The sequence below is a fragment of the Cololabis saira genome, chromosome 14, assembly GCF_033807715.1.
Source record: "Cololabis saira isolate AMF1-May2022 chromosome 14, fColSai1.1, whole genome shotgun sequence".
Taxonomy (NCBI): Eukaryota; Metazoa; Chordata; class Actinopteri; order Beloniformes; family Belonidae; genus Cololabis; species Cololabis saira.
Genome location: NC_084600.1, coordinates 7,778,948 through 7,802,897, shown reverse-complemented (window position 1 = coordinate 7,802,897; position 23,950 = coordinate 7,778,948). Strand labels below are relative to the sequence as shown.

The 23,950-nt window shown below is 47.9% G+C and overlaps 2 protein-coding genes across 4 annotated transcripts in view; one reads left to right on the top strand and one right to left on the bottom strand.

Annotated features, from left to right (window-relative positions):
• pdha1a (pyruvate dehydrogenase E1 subunit alpha 1a) overlaps positions 1 to 23,950 on the top strand; it is a 65,257-nt gene that overhangs the window by 11,418 nt on the left and 29,889 nt on the right. The gene's annotated exons all lie outside the window — the stretch shown is intronic.
• Positions 1 to 23,950, bottom strand: part of LOC133459528 (MAP7 domain-containing protein 2-like) — a 36,095-nt gene that overhangs the window by 2,614 nt on the left and 9,531 nt on the right. For 2 of the 3 annotated variants that reach the window (XM_061739553.1, XM_061739552.1), the window contains exons 6-16: positions 15,347 to 15,440; positions 14,375 to 14,464; positions 12,541 to 12,647; positions 12,311 to 12,423; positions 11,753 to 12,138; positions 11,522 to 11,669; positions 11,279 to 11,420; positions 11,083 to 11,184; positions 10,894 to 10,944; positions 10,655 to 10,691; positions 52 to 697 (exon numbers count right to left, since the gene is read on the bottom strand). In XM_061739553.1, the coding sequence (XP_061595537.1) occupies positions 52 to 697; positions 10,655 to 10,691; positions 10,894 to 10,944; positions 11,083 to 11,184; positions 11,279 to 11,420; positions 11,522 to 11,669; positions 11,753 to 12,138; positions 12,311 to 12,423; positions 12,541 to 12,647; positions 14,375 to 14,464; positions 15,347 to 15,440 (1,916 nt within the window). The remainder of the gene's footprint in view (positions 1 to 51; positions 698 to 10,654; positions 10,692 to 10,893; positions 10,945 to 11,082; positions 11,185 to 11,278; positions 11,421 to 11,521; positions 11,670 to 11,752; positions 12,139 to 12,310; positions 12,424 to 12,540; positions 12,648 to 14,374; positions 14,465 to 15,346; positions 15,441 to 23,950) is intronic. The other variant, XM_061739554.1, reaches the window with a different exon arrangement.

Below are 23,950 nucleotides of genomic sequence, written 5' to 3'. Positions count from 1 at the left end.
AGGTTTTTGTACTAATGCTGCTTGGTCCACTTTTTAGAAATGAAGACTCACCTAACCTCCATGGACTGCACCTCGTCACAGGACCCCATGCGCTTCTCATTCAGAGGTTCCAGCTTGATGGCCGGCGGAGACAAACACGCCACTGGCAGTGGTGTCATGGCGGGCCCAACACCCTCCTCCTGAGCTCCTCCTGCAGCTTTTCCCTCTGACGTCCACGTATCCAGACTTTGCTTTTTTCTCCCCTCCGTAGTTTGATAAACGATGTTCAAGACACCTCCTTCACCCTTGACTGCTCCATTTGTCACAATGCAATCTCTTTGGTTTGCTTTGCCGCCTGCTGTCAACTTAGTTGACTCTTTCAATTGAGAAGTAACTTTAACATTTACTTTGAGCTCCTTGTTTGCACTCAGCTCCACCACTTTTTCCTTTTCTGTGAAAACACAGGTGTTGGCCTCTTTGCTTAGTTGGCTGCCATGTCCTTCTCCACTGGCATGTTTTTTATCAAGTCCCTTGTCAGGAACACTGTGTGATTGTGTCACAGTGTTGTTTTGAGCTTGCATACACTTCTGATTATCCATCTGTGCTGCTGCTTCTTTCTTTGTCTGTGTTTCTCCTTGCACGGTGGCCTGTTCTTTAACCGGCAACTCATTCTTTTGGCTTGTCTGTTCGCTCACCTGAGCTTTAGACTTTATATTTCCTGTGGAGAACAGAAAATACCACAGTGAATCCCACTTTATTAGGATGGTCCAGTGAAAATCAGGGCATTTTCAAGACCAGCCTAATGTTACAGTCATCCGCGGTGGCACTGCTCTGCAGCGAAATGTGCCAATATCAGCACCAGGAAACTCTCTCTCTGCTGCTCCTCCACATCCCACATAATGTTGTACACTGTGTGCACAATTATTAGGCACATTTCTTATTGTGAGCAGTGCATTATTTCTGTATAAATGTTCCAAATCCAAACTTTGATCTGGTGTAATCACCATCAGACGATTTGAAGGTGTAGCCTGAAGTGATAATTAATGTAAGCATTTTCATGCTCAATCAAAACGGAAAAATGGAGTATACAACTCTTAAAATAGTTAAACTATTAAGTTGAGACCATCTGTCAGCAAACACTTTGAACCTTATCATCCAATGCTGCCTTATTCAAGATATGAAGCAGTGAGACTGCGCTCAAAAATATATGGAGACAGTTTTTTCACAGCTTTGATGAACAGATAAATGAGGGATTTTTTTATCAAGCTGATGGACAAACTGTCACACTTTGGGGATTTTGATGTTGATTTTACCTAAGAGTCTTTTACAGTGCTCTTGCTTTGTTTATATATATAGGAATATTTAGGGCCCGAGTGCTGACAGTGCGAAGGCCCTATTGTATCCGTAGGACTTTTTGTTTTTAGGGCCCGAGCACCTTCAGTGCGAAGGCCCTATTGTATCTGTAGGAATTTTTTTTTTTTTTTTTTTCTTTCTTCTGACAAAAGGAGAGCCTTTTTGCCCCCCTAAACGTGCCCAAAAAGTCACCAAATGTTGCATGCAAGTCAGGCCTGGCGAAAAATTTGATATTTAATGGTTTACATTAATGGGCGTGGCAAAATGGCTCAACAGCGCCCCCCGGAAAACTTTGTGCCTCAAGCCCCACAATACGGTTTGACGTACATGCACGGAAATCGCTACACACCTGTATCAGTACACAACTTAAAGAAAAGTCTCTTGGCGACATGGCCGAAACCGAACAGGATGTCGGCCATTTTGAATTAATCGTGTCACTTTGGCGCAATTTATGCCTTTCCTTCGGCAGTTAATACGGCCCGAACCGTAACGTGCACCCAGGTGTGTTATACATCAAAATGTGCGTCTCCATCCTGCGACAACACGCATTACTTTTCTCTTTCAAAAGCGTTACCGTGGCGACGTTAGACGCCAAAAAGCGCGCCCACCCTTCATCTGGTTGGTTCAGACAGAAAAAAATTTGCGCCTCAAGCCCCATAATACGGTTTGACGTACATGAACGAAAATTGGTACACTCCTGTATCATGTCGCAACTAAACGAAAAGTCTCTTGGCGCCATGGCCGAAACCGAACAGGAAGTCGGCCATTTTGAAAATTCTGAATTAATTGCGTAATTTTGGAGCAATATATGCCATTCCTTCGAGAGTTAATTCAGCCCGAACCGTATCGTGAACCCAGATGTGTTATACATCAAAATGTGTGTCTCCATCCTGCGACTACACGCATTACTTTTCTCTTTCAAAAGTGTTACCGTGGCGACGCTAGACGCCAACAAGCGGACCCCCCCTTCATCTGATTGGTCCATATTTGATAGTTCCCCAAAAGGCACCAAATTTGGCATGCAAGCCAGGCCTGGCGATAAATTTGATCTTTCATGGTTTGCATTAATGGGCGTGGCAAAATGGCTCAACAGCGCCCCCCGGAAAACTTTGTGCCTCAAGCCCCACAATACGGTTTGACGTACATGCACGAAAATCGCTACACACATGTATCATGGCACAACTTAAAGAAAAGTCTCTTGGAGCCATGGCCGAAACCGAACACGAAGTCGGCCATTTTGAATTAATTGTGTAATTTTGGCGCAATTTATGCCATTCCTTCGGCAATTAATACGGCCCGAACCGTAATGTGCACCCAGGTGTGTTATACATCAAAATGTGCGTCTCCATCCTGCGACTACGCGCATTACTTTTCTCTTTCAAAAGCATTACCGTGGCGACGCTAGACGCCAAACCCCTTCATCTGGTTGGTCTATATTTGATAGTTCTTACTTTCTGCCATAACTTTTGAATGGTTTGACATAAAGAGTCGTGGGTGGTATCATCAGACTCTGTATTGAGTCCTTGACCTTCATTGGTGCAAATTAGCTCCGCCCCTTCTTCTGATTGGTCGATATTTGATAGTTCCTATTTTCTGCCACAACTTTTGAATGGTTTGACATAGAGAGTCGTAGATGATGGCCCAACCAAAACGACATGCAGTGAAGCAGTTTCGATTGTAGACAGAAAAATGGCAATTAATTTTACCACAAGAGGCTATTAACTTGCATCAAAATAGATTGCTACTTTTAAGCCTCTGACAAGACTCAAAAACGTCATTCTACGTAAGTGAAAGCCCAGATAGAGTCCCCAGCAACTTTAAAAGTGTATAGAAAGTGTGTTAAAATGACTCTATATAGGCATCTCTCTCCGGATACGACTGACTTGTTCATAAATGTATAAAAGTTGATTCATGCAAACAACCATCAGTAGGTACAAAAGGAGGAGAAAACATTCAAATCTCACTCAAACTGTTCTGATTCACACCATTTTTGTTTTAGTGTTTGGTTATCTGTGCTCTTTTTTTTGGACTTCTGCTGTATATTGCATTTAGTCTGTTTTCCTGTTTTATTTTGAAAGCATATTCCTCTGTGAAATTCCTCAATTTTCCCTTGTTGTAACTGTCTACACTTGTGTCTTCTATCCATTGCCATTGTCTTTATTCTGTCTAGTCTCTCATTCCTCATCTTTTGTCCACCGTGCTCCTATGTTGTTTGTATTCACCATGTAGTCATTTACACACAAGCCTGTCTGTGGATCGCTGTTGCAATCAGGCCATGATGGGTTTTCTAGCAAAGTAAAGGAAGAGTTGTGGTTTGCAGCTGCCAGCATTAACAATGAGCTGCATTGATATTTTCAGGTTTCAAAGACAAAAAATAACAAAATAAAACCTCCCAAGCTCACTTGTTGAAAAAGTTGTCGTTAGAGAAGGTTATGATCTTTAAGGCAGAGCAAAGCTCCATCAAATGTATCCAATTTCTGCACTGCTCAGCTAAAGTTGACTACGATCTGGCCTCTTTCCTCATCTCATTTAATTCTTATTTCAAACACAAGGTTTGCAGTAAGGGAAGACAATACTCGTTTTCAAAGACCCTCTCGCAGGCTGCGGTTGCTGATCAGAAGTTGACTACAAAGAGATCAATAAAAGGGACACAACCCATTCATGGAAGTATATGTTAGTCATTTTCTGGAGGCGACGGCAAAGGGAGGGGCAGACGGAAAACTGCAAGTGATGACGAAAATCGTTGTCAGCATTGCGGCTGAACGGTTTGGTGAAGAGAAGAAGAAAAGCCCTGGAACACCCTACACAAAGAACCAAAGAGCTGCCAAGATCCATAACATCAGGCAGGAGATGAAATTGCTTAAGTCCCAGCACAAGGTGGCAGGAGAGGAGGAGCGCATTGGCCTGGCCCAGCTAATGAGCATCTTGAGGAAGAAGATCAGGATTCTCCGACGAGCAGAGTGGCATCGAAGGCACCGGCGTGACAGGACATGTAAACGTGCTGCCTTTATTGCCAACCCCTTCAATTTCATGAAGGACCTTCTGGGGCAGAAGCGCAGTGGGAAACTTGCCTCATCGCAGGAAGACATTGACCAGCATCTCACTCGGACATACAGCGACCCCGAGAGAGAGCGTGATTTGGGAGAGTGCAACATCCTAATAGACCCCCCTGTTCCGGAAGTGCAGTTCGACATGACTGAGCTGCAGCTAAAGGAAATCAGAGAGGTTGTCCACAAAGCAAGGGCTAGCTCTGCTCCAGGACCAAGTGGCACTTCATACAAAGTGTACAAGAACTGTCCCAAACTCCTACAGCGTCTATGGAAACTCCTGCGAGTGTTCTGGAGAAGGGGGAAGATCCCAGATCAATGGCGAGTGGCTGAAGGGGTGTGGATCCCGAAGGAGGAAAACTCCACCCAGCTAGACCAGTTCCGACTCATATCCCTGCTGTGTGTCGAGGCGAAGGTCTTCTTCAGCGCCATCTCAAGACGCCTGAGCACCTACCTGGTAAAGAACACTTACATAGATACATCAGTGCAGAAGGGTGGCATACCAGGAATGCCAGGCTGTATGGAGCATACCGGTGTGGTGACACAGCTAATCCGGGAGGCCAGAGAGAACAAAGGCAACCTGTCAGTGTTATGGCTCGACCTGGCAAATGCTTTCGGCTCCATTCCTCACAAGCTGGTCCAACTCACACTGACAAAACATCATGTCCCCAGCAGGTGTAGAGACCTCATCACTGACTATTATGACAACTTCAGGATGAGGGTTTCCTCTGGAGCAACAACATCATCTTGGCACAAGGTAGAGATTGGCATTGTCACAGGGTGTACCATCTCTGTGACACTGTTCTCCCTAGCCATGAACATGCTCATCAAGTCTGCGGAGCCAGAGTGCAGAGGGCCTCAATCGAAATCCGGACAACGGCAGCCACCCATCAGGGCATTCATGGATGACCTCACAGTCACCACTGAATCGGTCCCAGGCTGCCTATGGATTCTAAAGGGTCTCGAGAAGCTAGTGTAGTGGGCCCGGATGAGTTTTAAACCAGCCAAATCGAGATCGATGGTGCTGAAGTGCGGGAGGGTGGAGGACAAATTCCGGTTTACCATCTCCGGCAAAGCCATCCCTACCATCTCAGAGAAGCCAGTCAAGAGCTTGGGCAAGGCCTTTGACAGCTCTCTGAGAGACAAAACTGTTGAGCGCTGAGTTGGATGGCTGGCTGAAAACAGTGGACAAGACAGGCCTTCCTGGGAAGTTCAAAGCCTGGATCTACCAGCATGGCATTCTCCCCAGGATCCTGTGGCCCCTCCTTGTCTACGCCTTCCCAATCTCAGCGGTTGAGACTCTGGAGAGGAAGGTCAGTAAACACCTCCGAAGATGGCTTGGGTTACCAAAGAGCCTGAGCAGCATTGCTCTCTATGGGCGCAACAACAAACTGCAGCTGCCCTTTAGATCCTTGGAGGAGGAATTCAAGGTGACAAGAGCCAGAGAAGTGGTGCAATACAGGGATTCAAGGGACCCAAAGGTGGCCAATGCTGGGATCCAAGTGAGGACTGACAGGAAGTGGAGAGCAGAGGATGCTGTCCAAGAGGCAGAGGCCAGGCTACGTCACAAAAACCTGGTGGGAGTGGTCACGCGGGGCCGAGCTGGACTAGGGTCCTTTCCAACTCCTCAATTCAACACCAAGGGGAAGGAGAGGCGGTGCCTTGTCCAGGAGGAGGTGAGAGCAGTAGAGGAGGAGACGAGATCCTGCAAGGCAGTGGGGATGAAACAACAGGGATATGAAAAGCTTTAATGTCCCCGAAGGGCAATTTGGTTTGCAACCGCAGGACAACATACATATATATCCCACTTCAAACACACAATACAATAAATAAATAAATATAATAAAAACAGTCATCACATCACATTGTTCCCCCTATAGGCTGTTTAAAAACTTTACCGCACATGGGATAAATGACCTGAGGTACCTGTTTGTTTTGGCCCTACAGGGAAAAGTGTACCTTCTCTTGGAAGGGAGAAGCTGAAACTCAGCATGAAGATGATGGTGAGGGTTCGCCAGAATGGCCTTTGCCCTCCGAGTGGCTCTGGCTTGATAAATGTGATCCAGATCATTCAGGGTAATGCCAATTGTTTTCTGGCAGAGTTTGACCACATTCCTCAGCTTGTTTTTATTTAAAATGCTGAGGTTACCAAACCAGCAGATCAAAGCAAAAGTAAAAATAGACTCAATAAAAGATGAATAAAACATTTTAAGAAGCTTCTTATCGACGTTAAAACACCTCAGTTTTCTCAGATAAAACAATCTTTGATTTGCCTTCCTACAGATAGCGTCTGAGTTGATTCCAAAAGACAGTTTGTTGTCCACGATGGTGCCTAAATACTTGTACTGGCCGACGACTTCCACTGCTGTGCCTTTAAGAAAGGTTTGAGTTGTGACAGGCGGATTCTTCCTAAAATCAAGAATCATGTCCTTTGTTTTTGGCACATTGAGTTGCAGGTAGGAGTTATCACACCATCTAGCAAAATAATCAAGGACAGGTCCATGGCCCACCTCCTGGTCCTGCAAGAGGCTGACAATCACGGAGTCATCAGCAAATTTTATTATGACCCTTGACTCGAACATGCTTGTGGCAGAGTGGAGGAGCTGCAGCCACTCAGGCTGACGGGACACAGGTGTGGCTCGTCAGCCTCTCCACTCTGCCAGCCTCATAAGAGGAGAAGCTGCTGCTGAGACTGGTGGTCAGACTGGGACTGGGAAGCTGCTGGTGATATGTGTTCTGGGTGATTTGGGTGAGAATAAAAAGGGTCTGCAATAAACGCCGTGTCCTCTCCATCCTTCGGTCGGGCCCCCGTAGCATCCACCCTGCTACATCTGGAGCCCAACGTGGGGCCCGAAGGATGGAGGAGAGAGGCATGGAGCGGGCCCTGGACACGCTCGCCCGGGCCATGGCGGGCATGGTGGCCGCCTTCCGGGACCAGGGTGAGCGGCAGCTGGCCGCCATAGAAGCCCTGGTGGCCGCGGGGCGACCCACCCCTGCACCCCGTCTGAGGGCCGCCGCAGCAACGCAGGAGGAGCTGGCGGCGCCGCAGCTGAGAGGCCGGGAGGCAGAAGCTGCGGGCCGCCAAGTGACGGCTCCCGAGGCGGCGGGACCCGCGGAGCGACCCATCCCTGCACCCCGTCTGAGGTTCGCCGCGGCAGCGCTGGTGGCGCCGCAGCTGAGAGGCCGTGAGGCAGAAGCTGCGGGCCGCCAGGCGACGGCTCCGGGGATGGAGTCAGCGGCGGAGACGGAGGGGGAGACGGAGGCGGAGTTGGCTGGGGAGGCGGCTGCGGAGGCGCAGCCGCCATCAGCGACGGCGGGGACGGAGGCGGACCACCAGCCAGAGCAGGGCTGCGTTGCGGAGGAGGAGGAGGAGGCGGTCCCGGAGGCGGACTGGCAGCTGGCGCAGGACTACGCCACGGAGGAGGCGGTCCGGGGCGCACCGTGTGGCCCGAGGCCACCACGGGCCCGGCCAGAAGAGCGTTGTCCACGGCGACCGGGCCGACGCCGGGGTCGCCCCCCCCGACCGTTGCGCTGGTCGGGCCGACGCCGGGGGCGACCACCCCGACCGTTCCACTGCTCAGGCCGACGCCGGGGGCGACCACCCGACCAGGAAGCCCGGAGGGTTCCTCTCCCGCTCCGAGGGGGCGGGGGGGGGAGTATGCTCGGCCGGAGGGACCCCGGCTCGAGTTTGGCGTTGGGGGTGTGTGGCAGAGTGGAGGAGCTGCAGCCACTCAGGCTGACGGGACACAGGTGTGGCTCGTCAGCCTCTCCACTCTGCCAGCCTCATAAGAGGAGAAGCTGCTGCTGAGACTGGTGGTCAGACTGGGACTGGGAAGCTGCTGGTGATATGTGTTCTGGGTGATTTGGGTGAGAATAAAAAGGGTCTGCAATAAACGCCGTGTCCTCTCCATCCTTCGGTCGGGCCCCCGTAGCATCCACCCTGCTACAATGCTCTTACAATCATTGGTGTAAAGCATGAACAGTAGAGGTGACAGGACACACCCCTGGGGCGAGCCTGTGGAACACAGCAGAGAATCAGACAGGGTTTCATTGACACGAGTTCTCTGCGGCCTCATAGTCAGAAAGTCGACTAACCAACATATGGTTCCCAAATCAATGCTGGGTATTTTGACAGCCTTTGGGCAAGAATATGAGGCGTCATGCAGTTAAAAGCTGATGAAAAATCAGCAAAGCATAGGCGTGCATGTGTTTTCCTACCCTCCAGGTGCCTGACAACAAAATTCAACAGTGTTGCCACAGCATCCTCCACCCCTTTCCTGGGTTGATAGGCAAATTGGAGTGGATCAATAATTGTCTGTGTCACAGAGAGCAAGCTTTTTTTCACCATGCGCTCAAAACTCTTCATCACCACTGAGGTGAGGGCCACAGGACGATAATCATTCAGTGTCTTTGGTGATGATACCTTCGCCACTGGGACAATAATGGACTCTTTCCATAATGAGGGGACTTTGTTCAGTGACAAGGACCACTGAAAGATATATGTGAAGATACCACTTAAGAATGGGGCACAGCATTTAAGTAGTCGACCACTGATACCATCAGGCCCATGACTTTTCTTAGCGTTGGTCTTTTCAAAAGTGCTCCACACAGTGATTTCATCTATCTGAATCTGACTGCTTACTGAAGCAGCCCTGAATACAGACAGTTCATCAGAAAAATCTTTTGAGTCAAATCTCAGATAGAACTGATTTAGTTCTTTTGCCAGGGTAAGATCAGATTTATCAGCATAAGACACTCTTTTCTTCTTATCCTGGATTCCCACCATAGACTTGATTCCTTTCCAAGCAGAGCGAGAATCCAAGCAGAGGGAGCCTGGACAAGATGGGAGAATGCGACAGAGAGGAAGGTGACCTGGACTGAGCTCTGGAGAGCCGAGCCCCAACGCATCAAATTCCTCATCCAGGCTGTCTACGACATGCTCCCAAGCCCATCAAACCTGCACACATGGGGCTTAGCAGAGACACCAGCATGCCCCTTGTGTTCCAAGCGAGGAACCCTAGAACACATCCTCAGCTGCTGCACCAGGGCACTTGGAGATGGAAGGTACCGCTGGAGGCATGACCAAGTCCTTAAGACCATTGCTGATGCCATCAGCGCTGGACTTGTGTGGGCAAAGCAGTTCCGGCCCTCCAAGAGAACCATCGCCTTTGTCAGAGCTGGGGAGCAGGCAACCCCTGCCAGAAGATCATCTGCTGGCATCCTGACCTCTGCAAGAGACTGGCAGCTGCTGGTGGACCTTGAACGACAACTGAAGTTCCCCAGCCACATTGCTGTTACCACCCTGCGGCCAGATATTGTTCTCGTGTCAGAGTCGGCCAAGCAAACAGTGATGCTGGAGCTGACAGTTCCATGGGAAGAACGCTTGGAAGAAGCCTTCGAGAGGAAACTTTCCAAGTACGCGGGACTGGTCAGTGACTGTCAGCAGGCAGGGTGGAGAGCGAGGTCTCTTCCAGTGGAGGTAGGGTGTAGAGGTTTTGCGGCCCGCTCTTTGGCCAGAGCCTTTAGCTATTTAGGCATCGTGGGAGAGAGGAAGAGGAGAGCCATCCGCAGCACCACCGATGCGGCAGAGAGAGCCTCAAGATGGCTGTGGCTCAAAAGAGGAGAGCCATGGAGTCATGGTAGCTAGCCATCTGGACACAAGCTGGGGTCTGATCAGCCCCGGTTGGGTCACCTGGAGGAGGGTGTATGATGTTGAAAGACCCGAAACACCCGATGATTCCAGGAACATCACTGAAGATGTGTCCAGAGGCATCAGTAGTAGATGTATGTACACAGCACTACATTAAAGCAAAATCTGTTATTTAAATGCACATCTTCTTGGTGACAGTGAACAATAAACTTTAGTCCTGATAAATGCTTTTTGCTTTGCATGCACAATACTAACATAACCATTAAAAAAAGCATGAATTACATGTACATTTTGTTGATTATCGGATCCTTATTGTACATTTATTTTCTCTAAATAACCAAAGCTGAAGCATCACAAGTGCTATGCTGGAAAATAGTCCTGTCCATAAGAGAGCTGAGATGAGACAACGTATTAAAAAAATTAATACATAAATTTTTTTTTTTTTTTTTTTTTTTTTGCGCATGCTTAACATTTGTCTATACAAAAAATTAAATCATAAGTCCACACATGCCCTGTTTGCATTTTTACAGCAGCAAGGCATACAGCAAGGAGCAAGGGAAAAAAAAGAAGCATGGACAGCAAGCGAACTGAAAAACGTGTGCAGGGCAACTGAACATTTACTAACCTGGCGGTGAGACTGACTTTGTCTCCACCTGCTCCTCCTTTTGATTCAATGCAGAACAGAGACAATAAGGACTCAAAACCAAAGTATCTCCATTAACAGAATTTAATGAAAATAAGAACAACAGAAATTCAAAGTTTTAACAAATGAAATATGAAAAAAATCAAACTTGGTCAGGTAATCAGCTGGTGTTAAAGGCAGCAAGTCTACTGTACGAGAGCAGAGGGAGTCTCTTACAGTACCTTCACATCAATTTCCCCCTTCCTGGTTCTCTTCATGATTTCCTCAATTCTCTGCAAAAGTATATAAACATATAAGTATCTGTATACTTTCAAAGTATTGAATTCAGATATGTATATCAAGTGCAAACTGTATTCATGGCATTGACAGGATTTTGTCTTCCTTCTGATCGAAATTTGGTTAAAAGGAACCTTTTTTCGGAGCTGCCGCTCCTCTTCTTGTTGGGTGAGCAGTTCCCTGTCTTCCCGCTGGCGCTCTGCATCTCCTTGAGCCTGGACTTTGGCTTTTTCTATCTATGTAGAGGAGGAAGATGTGTATTTGTAACCAGAGACTGCAACAACGTTAACAACATTATATTTCAATGATAAAGCTGTACAAATCTCGTACCTCAGTTTCTATCTGGACCCGCAGCTCCGTCTGCTGCTGTTCTTTCATTGTTTTGTCCTCCCCTTGTTTCTCATTCTCCCCTCTCTCCTCCCCTTGTTGATGCTTCGCATCTTGCTGTTGCTGCGCAAGAGCTGCTCTCAATCTGATCAGAATGTGTGTACAGTTATCATACAATAATATTTTTGAGCCTTTCATTATTTACAGCTACTGTATATTCAGCCTTAATGTGTCCAATGAATTTACTTTTCTTCTTCCTCTGTTTGCCATATTTTGTCTCCCTGTTCCTTCTGGGCTCGAGCTTGACGCCTGCGCTCAGCCAGCAACCTGGTGGCCTCCTCTGCGCTGGTTGTGCCAGATCCCACCTTCCCTGTTGACATGACTGGAGGGGATTCTATCAGACAGAGAAAGACGGTAGACAATTCATCGAAATATACTGAAAGTGAATATGGACGGAGATTTCAAAATATGCCCTACCTTTACTCTTGTCTCCACCATGAGTGTCGTCCTGCATCTTCTTCTCTGAAGAATCTACTCTGGGGGTTTGGTTCTTTCTGGCAGGGGACTGATTTTTGTCAGACGAGTCCACAACGAGGTTCTTATCAGATTTAATCCCTTTACAAGACTTGGAGTTTGTGATTTCAGCCCTAACCACATCTTTCTCAGTTTGCAAAGATGAATTTGAGTTGTTGCGACAGGCATTGTTTCTCAGTACAGGTCCAGCTTTGGATGGGCTAGCTAGTGTTTCCATCTTGTTTTCTGCCTTCCTGTCATGGTTTGGTGGGATCGACCGATGTCGGGATGGAGAGTGGTGGTACTCATGTGAGTTGCTAGGGGACGGGAAACGCATCTTAGACGCTAACCTGCACAAAGACAGAGAAGGAAAAAAACAAAAAGCTGGTTTAACTGGTTTAATTACTTCATTTCTTTTGTTCATGAAGACATGATGCGTCCCATCCAAATGGAATCCTCTGCTCAGTCTGTACAAGAATAAGGGAGAAGGGCTTTCACAGTTATATCAACAGATATTCTTACTTTGAGGCTGTCAGGGAAGTCGGATGCTTGGTGACACTTGCAGGGGACTCAGATCTTCTGACAGGAGATCCACAACATGGTGAGGCAGTTCTCTCTCTGCGTAGCCGCTCTTTCTGTAATCAGATTGGTTTAAAACATTGCTCGTTTCCAGTACTGTTTGATTCCAATCTTGTATTAGTGCTGTATATAAAGCTGTTTAAGTATAGAAGATGATATGGCCAGGATCTGACCTTGGGGGTGTTGGGGGTGGACTGAGAGCCTCCCTGAAGCGCAGCTCGGCTGTGATCTACTGGGTTGAGGGAGCTGCAGAAAGGCGACCTCTGAGGGCTGCAGGGCGCTGCATGATGGCACACATGACCGGGTCAAATAATGGCTAAGTCATACTGGCAGAGAATTTTTATTAGTGTTTGGATGAGTATGGTCTGCCTTGACGATACTACTCCCAACTGAAGGTTACAGACTTCATTTCACGGCCAAAGTATAAGACTGTAAAATAAAGTGATGTAAGGTGCTGCATTTTAAGCACTGGTGATAAATATCATGCGTAATATCAAGTACTTGTAAGTACTGATTTTGCCAAAATGTTTTATGCAACATCTGAACAACACTGGGATACAATGATCGGTCCACAGTATGAGCAGTAGTATGTGCAGTTCCTAATGTGTTTTTTAGAAAATGGCAATAGTTTGGCGCTCTATGGTAATCCCCTACTCACTCACTTACTTACTTGTTTCATTGAACTGTTGTGTACAATCGCAGGCTGTTTTCTCATCAGTGTTTAATGCTCCGTGTTTGTCTGATTTGGACTGATTTTGATTGTGTCTTTTACCTCCTCGTTGTTTGAGAGTGTTCATGTGGGCGCTGTGCCAGTGCTTGTGCTCTGCTTTGTTTTGGTTGGGTTGTCCGTCCTCGTCTAGCCAGCAACATGTACACATTTGTTTCAGTGAGATATGCATTTTTTCCTCTAGGTAAAATGGGGGATACTGAGCTCTTGGTATGAATGAAGAACCTTTAAACGCGTAACGCAAATGCAGCAAATACACATCTGACATTTAAACAACAGAATGTGATAACCATTGAATCAGTATGTAAAACAAGTATTTGCTATGCGAGACATTTTAGTACAAAAAATGCCAGCACATTGAATGCGAGCAACAACCCTGTTTTCTTCCTAAACAAAGCCACATTTATTTGACAAACTCAATGACAGAAGCATGGGCCCTAACACTAACGGGACTACACTATAAATAGCCTGACATCTTTTGTAAGTCATCCATTTGTCATTTATAAAAAATCTCTGAGGAGTACAATTATCTCAGTAGGATTTCTTTATACGTGCCTCTTTTGGTACACGTATTTCTATTCTAGGTCAAATGTGATTTAAATCCAAACCCATCTACTGGAAGAAGCCAGTGTCAGGCTTTATTGTTTTCAAACCCTTATCCTAGGTCATCAAAAGAAAAAAAGCCCTCCTTAATCATGTATGAACTGTGAAATTACATCCACTATAGTTTCAGGCTAATGACATTTCCAAGTCCGATTCATGCAGAGCTTTTTAACATGTAGGCAGGTGACTGCAGAAACTAATCTAGAGGCTGATTTTAGTCTCTAGATGAATTTCAGTCACTGGAAGCATTTCTTTCCTAAAGCAAGTAACTGAAGTGAGTGGGATGGATTAATGGAGAGAAACATTTTTCTTCCAACAATATTCAGTCTGTTATCTCTTCAATGCAAAGTAGTGCATTTGTTGCTCTACCGCCTCTAAAGGAGAGGAGTTAGTTTATTTGAATGCAAGGTTAGCTCACTTCTAGACCATTACTTTGGGTTGTATGTTTGGATATATTCTGGTAAATAATCTTGTAATGACGTAACCAAAAGAAAAAATCCCTCTGTAAAAGAGCGCTGAGAGAGCAAAACATAAAGAAGCCGGTCTTAATTTGTAGTATGCTGTACTTCAAAAGGTTTTACCCTCGACACAGACATGCTAACACAAACATGTTAACTGTTGGATGAACTGAACAGGAAAGGAGATGCATTTGGGAGGGCAAGGGGGCTGAACTTTACCGGATTCGCTGACAGCAGGAAGGGGGGAGGCAATGCCATGGGAAAAGGCGGAGGCTGCAGAGAAAGGGAGTGAGGCATTCTCACAGTCACCTATAGGCAGCGGCGGAGCAGAGCAGAGCAGACAGGGCATTATGAGCGCTTCCTCGGAGCATTTCTTCAACCAGCTGTGGAGACGAGTGGAAATGAACGTACTAGCAGGGATGTTGTGGTGCAGTGTCACTGAAATGGTCCGACAGGCAGATTTAAAGCCACCATGTGAAGTAGCTTGTTGAAGTAGATTTGTCTTGCTATGAGGATTTAGTATTTCTGGGTTATTTAGAAATTTTACTTTGTTTTTCAATTATTTATCCATTGAGTTTAAAGATTAAATTGAGCAGTATAGTCAGTCAACACCCATGCAGACATGTACTTCCGTCCCATCTCTGAGGGGAAATAGGGAAAGGAATACATCTTGGCAATTTAGGATGGCCACAACATCAACAATGGACAGCCTGGCTAAGAGACAGCTCTGTTAAACACAAATACACACTATCTCTCTCTATTTCTATAATGTGACCTCATATAATAAAGCCAAATGTGATGGAGTTCAAGAAAATTGCAATTTATTTCACACCATGCTCTTTCATACCAGTCAACCATATCTTCTGTGGTATCATGCGTCATGTACCCACAAGGATCTGAAGTCCCGTCTGCAGGCCCTGCTCTCACCTGCAGGAGGGCAGCCCCTGTTCTCACCTGCAGGAGGGCAGCCCCTGTTCTCACCTGCAGGAGGGCAGCCCCTGTTCTCACCTGCAGGAGGGCAGGCCCTGCTCTCACCTGCAGGAGGGCAGCCCCTGTTCTCACCTGCAGGAGGCCTCTGTTCTCACCTGCAGGAGGGCAGCCCGTTCTCACCTGCAGGAGGGCAGCCCCTGTTCTCACCTGCAGGAGGGCAGCCCCTGTTCTCACCTGCAGGAGGGCAGCCCCTGTTCTCACCTGCAGGAGGGCAGCCCCTGCTCCAGCGCTTGCTTCTCTGTTCCAGCTGAAGGCTCCTCTCCAGGGAGCGTTTCACCAGGGCCTCAAACCGCTCCTGCATTCAACAAAGAAAACTTGCCTTTATTTAAATTCCAACACCTTCAGTCTGCCTGTGTTGCAGATGCAGCAGTATTTATAGTGGTGTGGGGTTAACTAAGGGTTAGCTGGACACATCTGTTAAAGACTTCCCGGTTTGTCCGGAAGGGGACTGTAGCAGGGTGGATGCTACGGGGGCCCGCCCGAAGGATGGAGAGACACGGAGTTTCGTGCAGAACCCTGTTTATTCACACACGACACCACCACACGTGCAGAAGCACCTTCACACAGCTTCTCAGACGCAGCTCCATCGGCCTCTTTGCTGCTGTCCAGCTCTGCCTTATGAAGGCTGGCAGGGTGGAGAGGCTGATTGGGCCCACCTGTGCCCTAATCAGCCTGAGTGGCTGCAGCTCCTCCACCCTGCCACACACCCCCAACGCCAAACTCGTGCCGGGGTCTGTCCGGCCGAGCCTACTCCCCCCCCGCCCCCCTCGGAGCGGGAGAGGAAGCCCTGAACCCTCCGGGCCTTCCTGGTCGGGGGGTCGTCCCCGGCGTCGGCCCGCCCGCCGTGGAAGACGCTCTCGGGGCCGGGCCCATGGTGGCCTCGGGCCAGACGGCATCCGCGGCCGTGGCCGTGGTGCGTCCAGGACCACCCCCTCCTCCATGACGCGGCCCTCCACGGGCTGCTGGTCCGCCTCCAGGTCCGCCTCTTCCCCCACACTCTGCTCTGGCCGCAGGTCCGGCCCCGTCTCCGCGGGACCCGCCGTCGCTGGCGGCTGCGCCTCCGCAGCCGCCTCCCCAGCCAACTCCCCCTCCGTCTCCGTCGCCGACTCCGTCCCAGGAGCCGTCGCCTGGCGGCCCACATCGACTGCCTCACGGCCGGTCGGCTGCAGCGCCGCCAGCGCTGCCGCGGCGAACCTCAGACGGGGTGCAGGGATGGGTCGCTCCGCGGGTCCCCCCGCCTCGGGAGCTGACGCTTGGCGGCCTGCAGCTTCTGCCTCCCGGCCTCTCAGCTGCGGCGCCGCCAGCTCCTCCCGCGTTGCTGCGGCGGCCCTCAGACGGGGTGCAGGGGTGGGTCGCCCCGCGGCCACCAGGGCTTCTATGGCGGCCAGCTGCCGCTCGCCCTGTTCCCGGAAGGCGGCCGCCATGCCCGCCATGGCCCGGGCGAGCGCGTCCAGGGTCCGCTCCGTGCCTCTCTCGTCCATTCTTCGGGCCCCACGTTGGGCGCCAGATGTAGCAGGGTGGATGCTACGGGGGCCCGCCCGAAGGATGGAGAGACACGGAGTTTCGTGCAGAACCCTGTTTATTCACACACGACACCACCACACGTGCAGAAGCACCTTCACACAGCTTCTCAGACGCCGCTCCATCGGCCTCTTTGCTGCTGTCCAGCTCTGCCTTATGAAGGCTGGCAGGGTGGAGAGGCTGATTGGGCCCACCTGTGCCCTAATCAGCCTGAGTGGCTGCAGCTCCTCCACCCTGCCACAGGGACCCATTAACCCATTAACCTTTTGACCTTTTGTGTTCTTTTAAAAACTTTAAGCTTCTGCATACCAGATTAGTTCCTCTTTAACGGAAGATGTCTGTTTCACGATGTGTGACCTCTTTAACTAAAGAGATGTCTGTTTCCTCCGTCTGTTTCCTGTTTTCTTCCAATTGTCCATTGTCTATTCACTGTTGACTATCCTTATATGGTCATTTTCCTGTCAAAATTCTCAATAAAAAGCTGATGCAGAAGAGGAACCACCAAAGCATTTCGTCAGAAGCATCTATAGAGAGCCACGTTGCTCTGCAAAGCTCCGACTTTGCTTCCCCTTTCCGCAGAAAACGCCTTAAAAATAATTTCCAACGGTCTTTGGTGTTTTTCTTTGTTAAGAGCTGGGTTTGATGTTGATTTAAACCTAACATTTTCTGGTGCCGAAACCCGGGACCCAAGATCTGTGACGTTGGGATGGCGTAGGATCAAACAGGCCACTTAAAACTGTCGACAGCCATTCCGACTTTAGGGACGGGGCCAATAGAAGTTGGTCCTGTGCTGGTCCGGAGTCCAGTGACGGGTCCTCCGAGCCAGGAAAGGCACGAGAGACTGGTAAGAGACCTCTTCTTACTTAAATACCTGGGGTATTGAAGTATTTTTGTGTAAAATACGAAGAAATTTTGTGTATACTAACCTGGGGTTAGCGGAACAGGTGTTGGCAGCGGGTCTGGGACCCACTTTTTGAAGTCAGGGACTTTAATAAGATACTAGCCTGGGGCAGTGCATAAGGCCAACACCCACTGGGTCTGGGACCTGCTTTAAGGTCAGGGACTTTTAAAGTACAGAATAACGAGAGGAGGTTTCTATTGGAATGTTTTTTAGTGGTTTTTGTCTAATGTTTGTCTTGTCTAATGTTCTTGTCTAATGTTTATGACGGAAACTGTCTATGTTCAATGTTGAGGTTTCCAAAATTGTGAAGCAAAATTTCAATTGTTCACTAAAAAGATCGGCGTTGAAACTAAACTGTCAAAAAGGGAAACTTATGAGCTAAAAGAAACTTCCATCCATCCATCCATCGTCCGCCGCTTTATCCGTTCCCGGGTCGCGGGCAGCAGCCTCAGCAGATATGCCCAGACCTCCTTCACCCCAGACACTTCCTCCAGCTCCTCCGGGGGGAGTCCGAGGCGTTCCCAGGCCAGCCGAGAGACATAGTCTCTCCAGCGTGTCCTGGGTCTGCCCCGGGGACATGCCTGGAACACCTCCCTAGGGAGGCGTCCAGGAGGCATCCGGTACAATTTCAATTCAATTCAATTTTATTTATATAGCGTCTAATACAACAGATGTTGTCTCTAGACGCTTTCCAGAGATCCAGAACATGAACATAAACATAAACATAAACATAAACATAAACATAAACATAAACATAAACATAAACACAAACATAAACATAAACCCCCGAGCAATTATTATATAAACAATGGCAGGTAAAAACTCCCATAGTGGGAGAAAAGCCTTAAGCCAAACAGTGGCAAGGAAAAACTCCCCTTTAGGAGGGAAAAAACCTTGAGCAGGACCAGGCTCATAAGGGGGGACCCTCCTGCCAAAGGCCAGACTGGTACAGATGCCCAAGCCACCTCAGCTGACTCCTCTCAATGTGAAGGAGCAGCGGCTCGACTCCGAGCTCCTCCTGGGTGACCGAACTCCTCACCCTATCTCTAAGGGAGCGTCCAGCCACCCTGCGGAGGAAACTCATCTCGGCCGCTTGTATCTGCGATCTTGTCCTTTCGGTCACTACCCAAAGTTCATGACCATAGGTGAGGGTAGGTGCGTAGATTGACCGGTAAATCGAGAGCTTCGCCTTTCGACTCAGCTCCCTCTTCACCACGACGGTCCGGCACATCGACCGCATAACTGCGGACGCTGCACCGATCCATCTGTCAATCTCCCGCTCCATCGTTCCCTCACTCGTGAACAAGATCCCGAGATACTTGAACTCCTCCACCTGGGGCAGGACTTCCCCACCCACCCGGAGAAGGCACGCCACCCTTTCCCGGTGGAGAACCATGGCCTCGGTCTTGGAGGTGCTGATTCTCATCCCTGCCGCGTCGCACTCGGCCGCAAACCGCCCCAGCGCATGCTGAAGGTCCCGGTCCGATGAAGCAACCAGGACAACATCATCTGCAAAAGGCAGAGATGAAATCCTGAGGTTCCCAAACTGGAACCCCTCCGGCCACTGTCTGCGCCTAGAAATCCTGTCCATAAAAATTATGAACAGGACCGGTGACAAAGGGCAGCCCTGCCGGAGTCCAACATGCACCGGGAACAAGTCTGACTTACTGCCGGCAATGCGAACCAGACTCCTACCGATCATACAGAGACCGGACAGCCCTTAATAGAGGGCCCCGGACTCCATACTCACCGAGCACCCCCCACAGAATGGCACGAGGGACACGGTCAAATGCCTTCTCCAGATCCACAAAGCACATGTAGACTGGTTGGGAAAATTCCCATGAACCCTCGAGCACCCTGCGGAGGGTATAGAGCTGGTCCAGTGTTCCGCAACCAGGACGAAAACCGCATTGTTCCTCCTGAATCCGAGGTTCAACTATCGGCCGTAATCTCCTCTCCAGTACCCTGGAGTAGACTTTCCCGGGGAGGCTGAGAAGTGTGATCCCCCTGTAGTTGGAACACACTCTCCGGTCCCCCTTTTTAAACAGAGGGACCACCACCCTGGTTTGCCACTCCAGTGGCACTGTCCCCTTCCTCCATGCAATGTCGCAGAGGCGTGTCAACCAAGACAGCCCTATGACATCCAGAGACTTGAGGTACTCAAGGCGAATCTCATCCACCCCCGGTGCTCTGCCACTGAGGAGCTTACGAACTACCTCAGTGACCTTGGCTTGGGTGATGGATGAGCACGCCCCAGAGTCCCCACTCTCTGCTTCCTCAGTGGAAGGCATGTCAGTCGGGTTGAGGAGATCCTCGAAGTATTCCTTCCACTGTCCGACGATGTTCCCAGTCGAGGTCAACAGCTCCCCACCCGCACCATAAACGGTGCCGGCAGAGTACTGCTTCCCCCTTCTGAGGCGCCGAACGGTCCTCCAGAATTTCCTCGAGGCCGACCGAAAGTCTTCCTCCATGGCCTCCCTGAACTCCTCCCAGACCCGGGTTTTTGCCTCCAGAACCGCCCGAGCCGCGGCTCGCTTGGCCTACCCATCTACTGCGTCAGGAGTCCCGGTGGGACTCCTGACGCAGTAGGACTCCTTCTTCAGTCTGACGGCATCCTGTACTTCCGGTGTCCACCACCGGGTTCTAGGATTGCCGCTACGACAGGCACCGGAGACCTTGCGACCACAACTTCGAGCCGCCGCGTCGACAATGGAGGCAGAGAACATGGTCCACTCGGACTCAATGTCCCCCGCCTCCCCCGGGATCTGAGGGATCTGAGAGAAAGAAACTTAAGAAAGCAAAAATAACTGGCTAAAATAGCAGACGCATGGTTAAGCTGAAACTTATGCCTAAATAATTTCTAAAAGATGCTTAGTCGATGGGAAACGTCCCTAACTCTAGGTGAAGAAAAGATGGTGACAAAATCTTGCGAGATAATATGCGGGAACTTAAAAGGAAAAAGAAAATCAACTAATTTATGGCTAAAAGAAAAACTGATTAAATGTTCAAAATGGGACAAGGTTCCAGCAAAAGGAAAAGAAAGTTGCGAACCTGTAAAAGAATGGCATAAAGAGATGTGATTTGATGGGAAATTGGAAAGTGGAGAAAAAGGCTACTGCTGCGAAGCTGCAGCAGGGCCAAAGGTCATGGTGTGTGTGTGTGACGGCTGCAGCTGTGTGTGTGTGTGTGTGTGTGTGTAAGGCTGCAGCAGTGTGTGTGAAAGCGCGCTCCAGCATGTCCTGTCTGGGTGCGCATTCACGAGGGGCTGCGTAAGTGAGAGGCTTAGTGAAGCCTTCCATAATTTGAGTGTTGAAATTTCCTATGTGGAAGTTTTTGTTGGAATGATACAAATAACTGGCTTCTTTAGATGGTGTGATCTGTGTGTGAGAAGGGAGATTTTTTGTCTGCTGGACAAAACAAGAGCTTCAGAGGATGTTTTGGGCTAGTGTTTCAAGTGAGAAGCTCCCCTCTTGAAAAAGACATAGAAATTGAATAATATAGTCTTTTTCTATCATTCTAAGCCCTGAATAGAGGCGTAGTGTCGTAGAATTGTCAAATTGGGTTAATTCACCATTCAATACTGTATTTGACCAGGTCTTTGTATGTTTTGATCGTATATTCTTTATCTTTATTTCAGACTACAAGGTCCATATTGACAAACATGATACAACAGAAGTACAAAACATAAAATAAATTAAAATACAGATTTAAAAAACATACAGGGACTCTCTCCAGTGTTTCCAAAAACAGGAAGAGTACCGGATGCTGCTCCTTTCAGGCATTGTCAGTGTCATTATTATTTCATTATTGGACTTGTTCAATCTCATCATAAAACTGTACATTAAGTTCCTGAGAACAGCACCCAGGGTTGGAACTCCACTGGTAACAAACAAGTGGCTAGCACTAGTCCACCTCGGGAGCCTCAACAGGATTCTGAGGGCATCATTATAGGCCACTCTCAGCTTTCTATATTTACCAGCACTGTAGCTGCACCACACGTGGGCAGTATACAGTGGTGAATAGTATGCCTTAAAGAGAGCTATTTTTACATCGTCAGTACACATATAAAACTTTCGGGATAACATGTTTGCCTGTGCATACAGTTTACAGTATTGTCTCTGTATATCGTCGTCATCACTGAGGTCATCCCTGATGATATGACCCAGATATCTGACCCTGTCAACGACACTGAGCACCTTGTTGGCCAGATGAAATGAAGGGAACGTTGCCTTCCGGTCATCCTTAGTTTTCATAATCATGACTACACTCTTTTTTGGATTAAACATAATATCATACTGCAGACCATATTCAGAGCACACATTCAGCAGCTGCTGTAGGCCAGCAGAGCAGGGAGACATGATCACCAAATCATCCGCATACATTAAGTGATTTACGAGTCTCTCCCCCACCATACAGCCAGTCTTACACTTGCTAAGGTTAGTAGAGAGCTCATCCATATATAAATTGAAAAGCACGGGTGACAAAATTCCCCCCCTGTTTGACCCCATTAGTCACCAAAAAGGGCCCAGATAGAGTATCGCCCCATCTAACTTGCATAGTTTGATGGGAGTACCAGAAATGTAATATACGTATTAGATAAGAGGGTACACCTCTCTCTTTTAACTTAGTAAATAGAATTGTATAGAAATGTGATTCTTGCCATTGTGAGTATGAGATGTGTAAGATTAGATTTGACTTTTATACAAGCATGAAACATATCAATCATTTTTCTTTATTTTGTCTGTTGTAAAATAACGTACTGATGATTGACAGCTTCAACAGGTTGGGTTTTGTCCCGTAAAATGAGCACCGCTGTATTTTTAGATATAGTAGAAGGCCGTATTCATGAACCTACTGTCAATTGCATGTCAGTGACATTTTACACAGAAAGGGGTGTATGGAGAAGAAACTAACCCGTTGAGCAATCCTTTTAGAAAAAGAGGAACTCTGAGTGCACACCAGCCTATTCACACTAAAAGAAATGTACATTTGTGATCAGTGCTGCTATCATTTAGTTTGGGAGTTAATTTGAAATGCACCAATTGAGTTTGGTTAGTGTAGTTTGAGGAGAAATAATTTACACATATGCACTGACACACAAACCCACATATAGATGATCTGAAGTTTGTGTTTAATGTTTAGTGAGTTTTTGTTTATGTGTAGTTTACGCATCGGAATTTATCCCAAAATTTGTTTCATTTCTTTTAAGACTTTTGTAAATACATTCTGATTAATTTGAATGAGAAAGAGGAGTAAACAGGAAGAGGAAAAAGAAGGCTAAAAAAAATAAATAAATAAATAGATGAAATGGTAAAAGCTGCTGATGGTCTTGCAGATCCATTTCGGGATACCGACCAGTTCGCAATTGGCTTGGTAGATTTGGAGTTAAAATTAAATAATCACATTATTGTGTCTCCGTAGAGGAGCATACACTTGCATTGCAGCATGCAAACAGAAGATTGGGAGTCTCCTGAAGACTATATGATTCATCTGGAGACAGTTTTCTGGCATCATTCTGGCATTCCTTTTGAACTTGCGGACAATAGAGCTTAACAGCAGTTGATAAGGTATTATTTGATGGAATACTCCCTTCAGTCCGATGTTTTGTAACAATAAATTATTGTTTAGATATATAGGTTTACTAGGAACTACTTTTTTACGTTGCAGGAGAGTTGCTGCACGGACAGTTTTGTGTGTGAGGCACCCAAGCATGAACGGCCAGGACTGTTCACTGGACCGTTATGTTATTAGCTCGTGTGTTGTTACTTATATAAATAAAACCATAACCTACTTGGGCTGAAATAAGAAAATTATGTAGTCCTTGACTAAGGTAGGAGACAGAATTTAACAGGTTTTGCCACACCAAGTAATCTAAGGTGACGGCGGGGGGATCTGAGGGACATAGAGATAACTGACCCTAGAGAGTCATTAAGTCAAACCTCCGACCTGCCAGGGTGCAATTCTCAGAAATGGGAGAACCACTTAGTTCCCCATCTGAGGAGAAGTCAGGACGCTGGCGAGAAACAAGAAGAAGAGGATGATGACAACGAGACATCCAACTCAAATTTTAATTGACATGCAAAACAATGCTCCGCAAAGAGAGAAAGACATTTGGCTAAATGAAGGTGCTACTGTAACTCTAGAAGGCCTCTGTGTGGTGCTAAGCAAACCAGTGCTCCCAAAAAATATGTTCCCCCTGGTGGCTAAATTGAGCAATGGGAAGTCCCATGTCTCAACAGGAGGGATGCAGAGTATGGTACATGAAATATTCCATACATCACCAGGTCTAAATACGTACTTTAACATTTTTTTGTTGGAGCTGTCTAACATGTTGCAGGCACAACACGCAAGGCAATATGAGACCTAAAAGAGGTCAGTGTCCC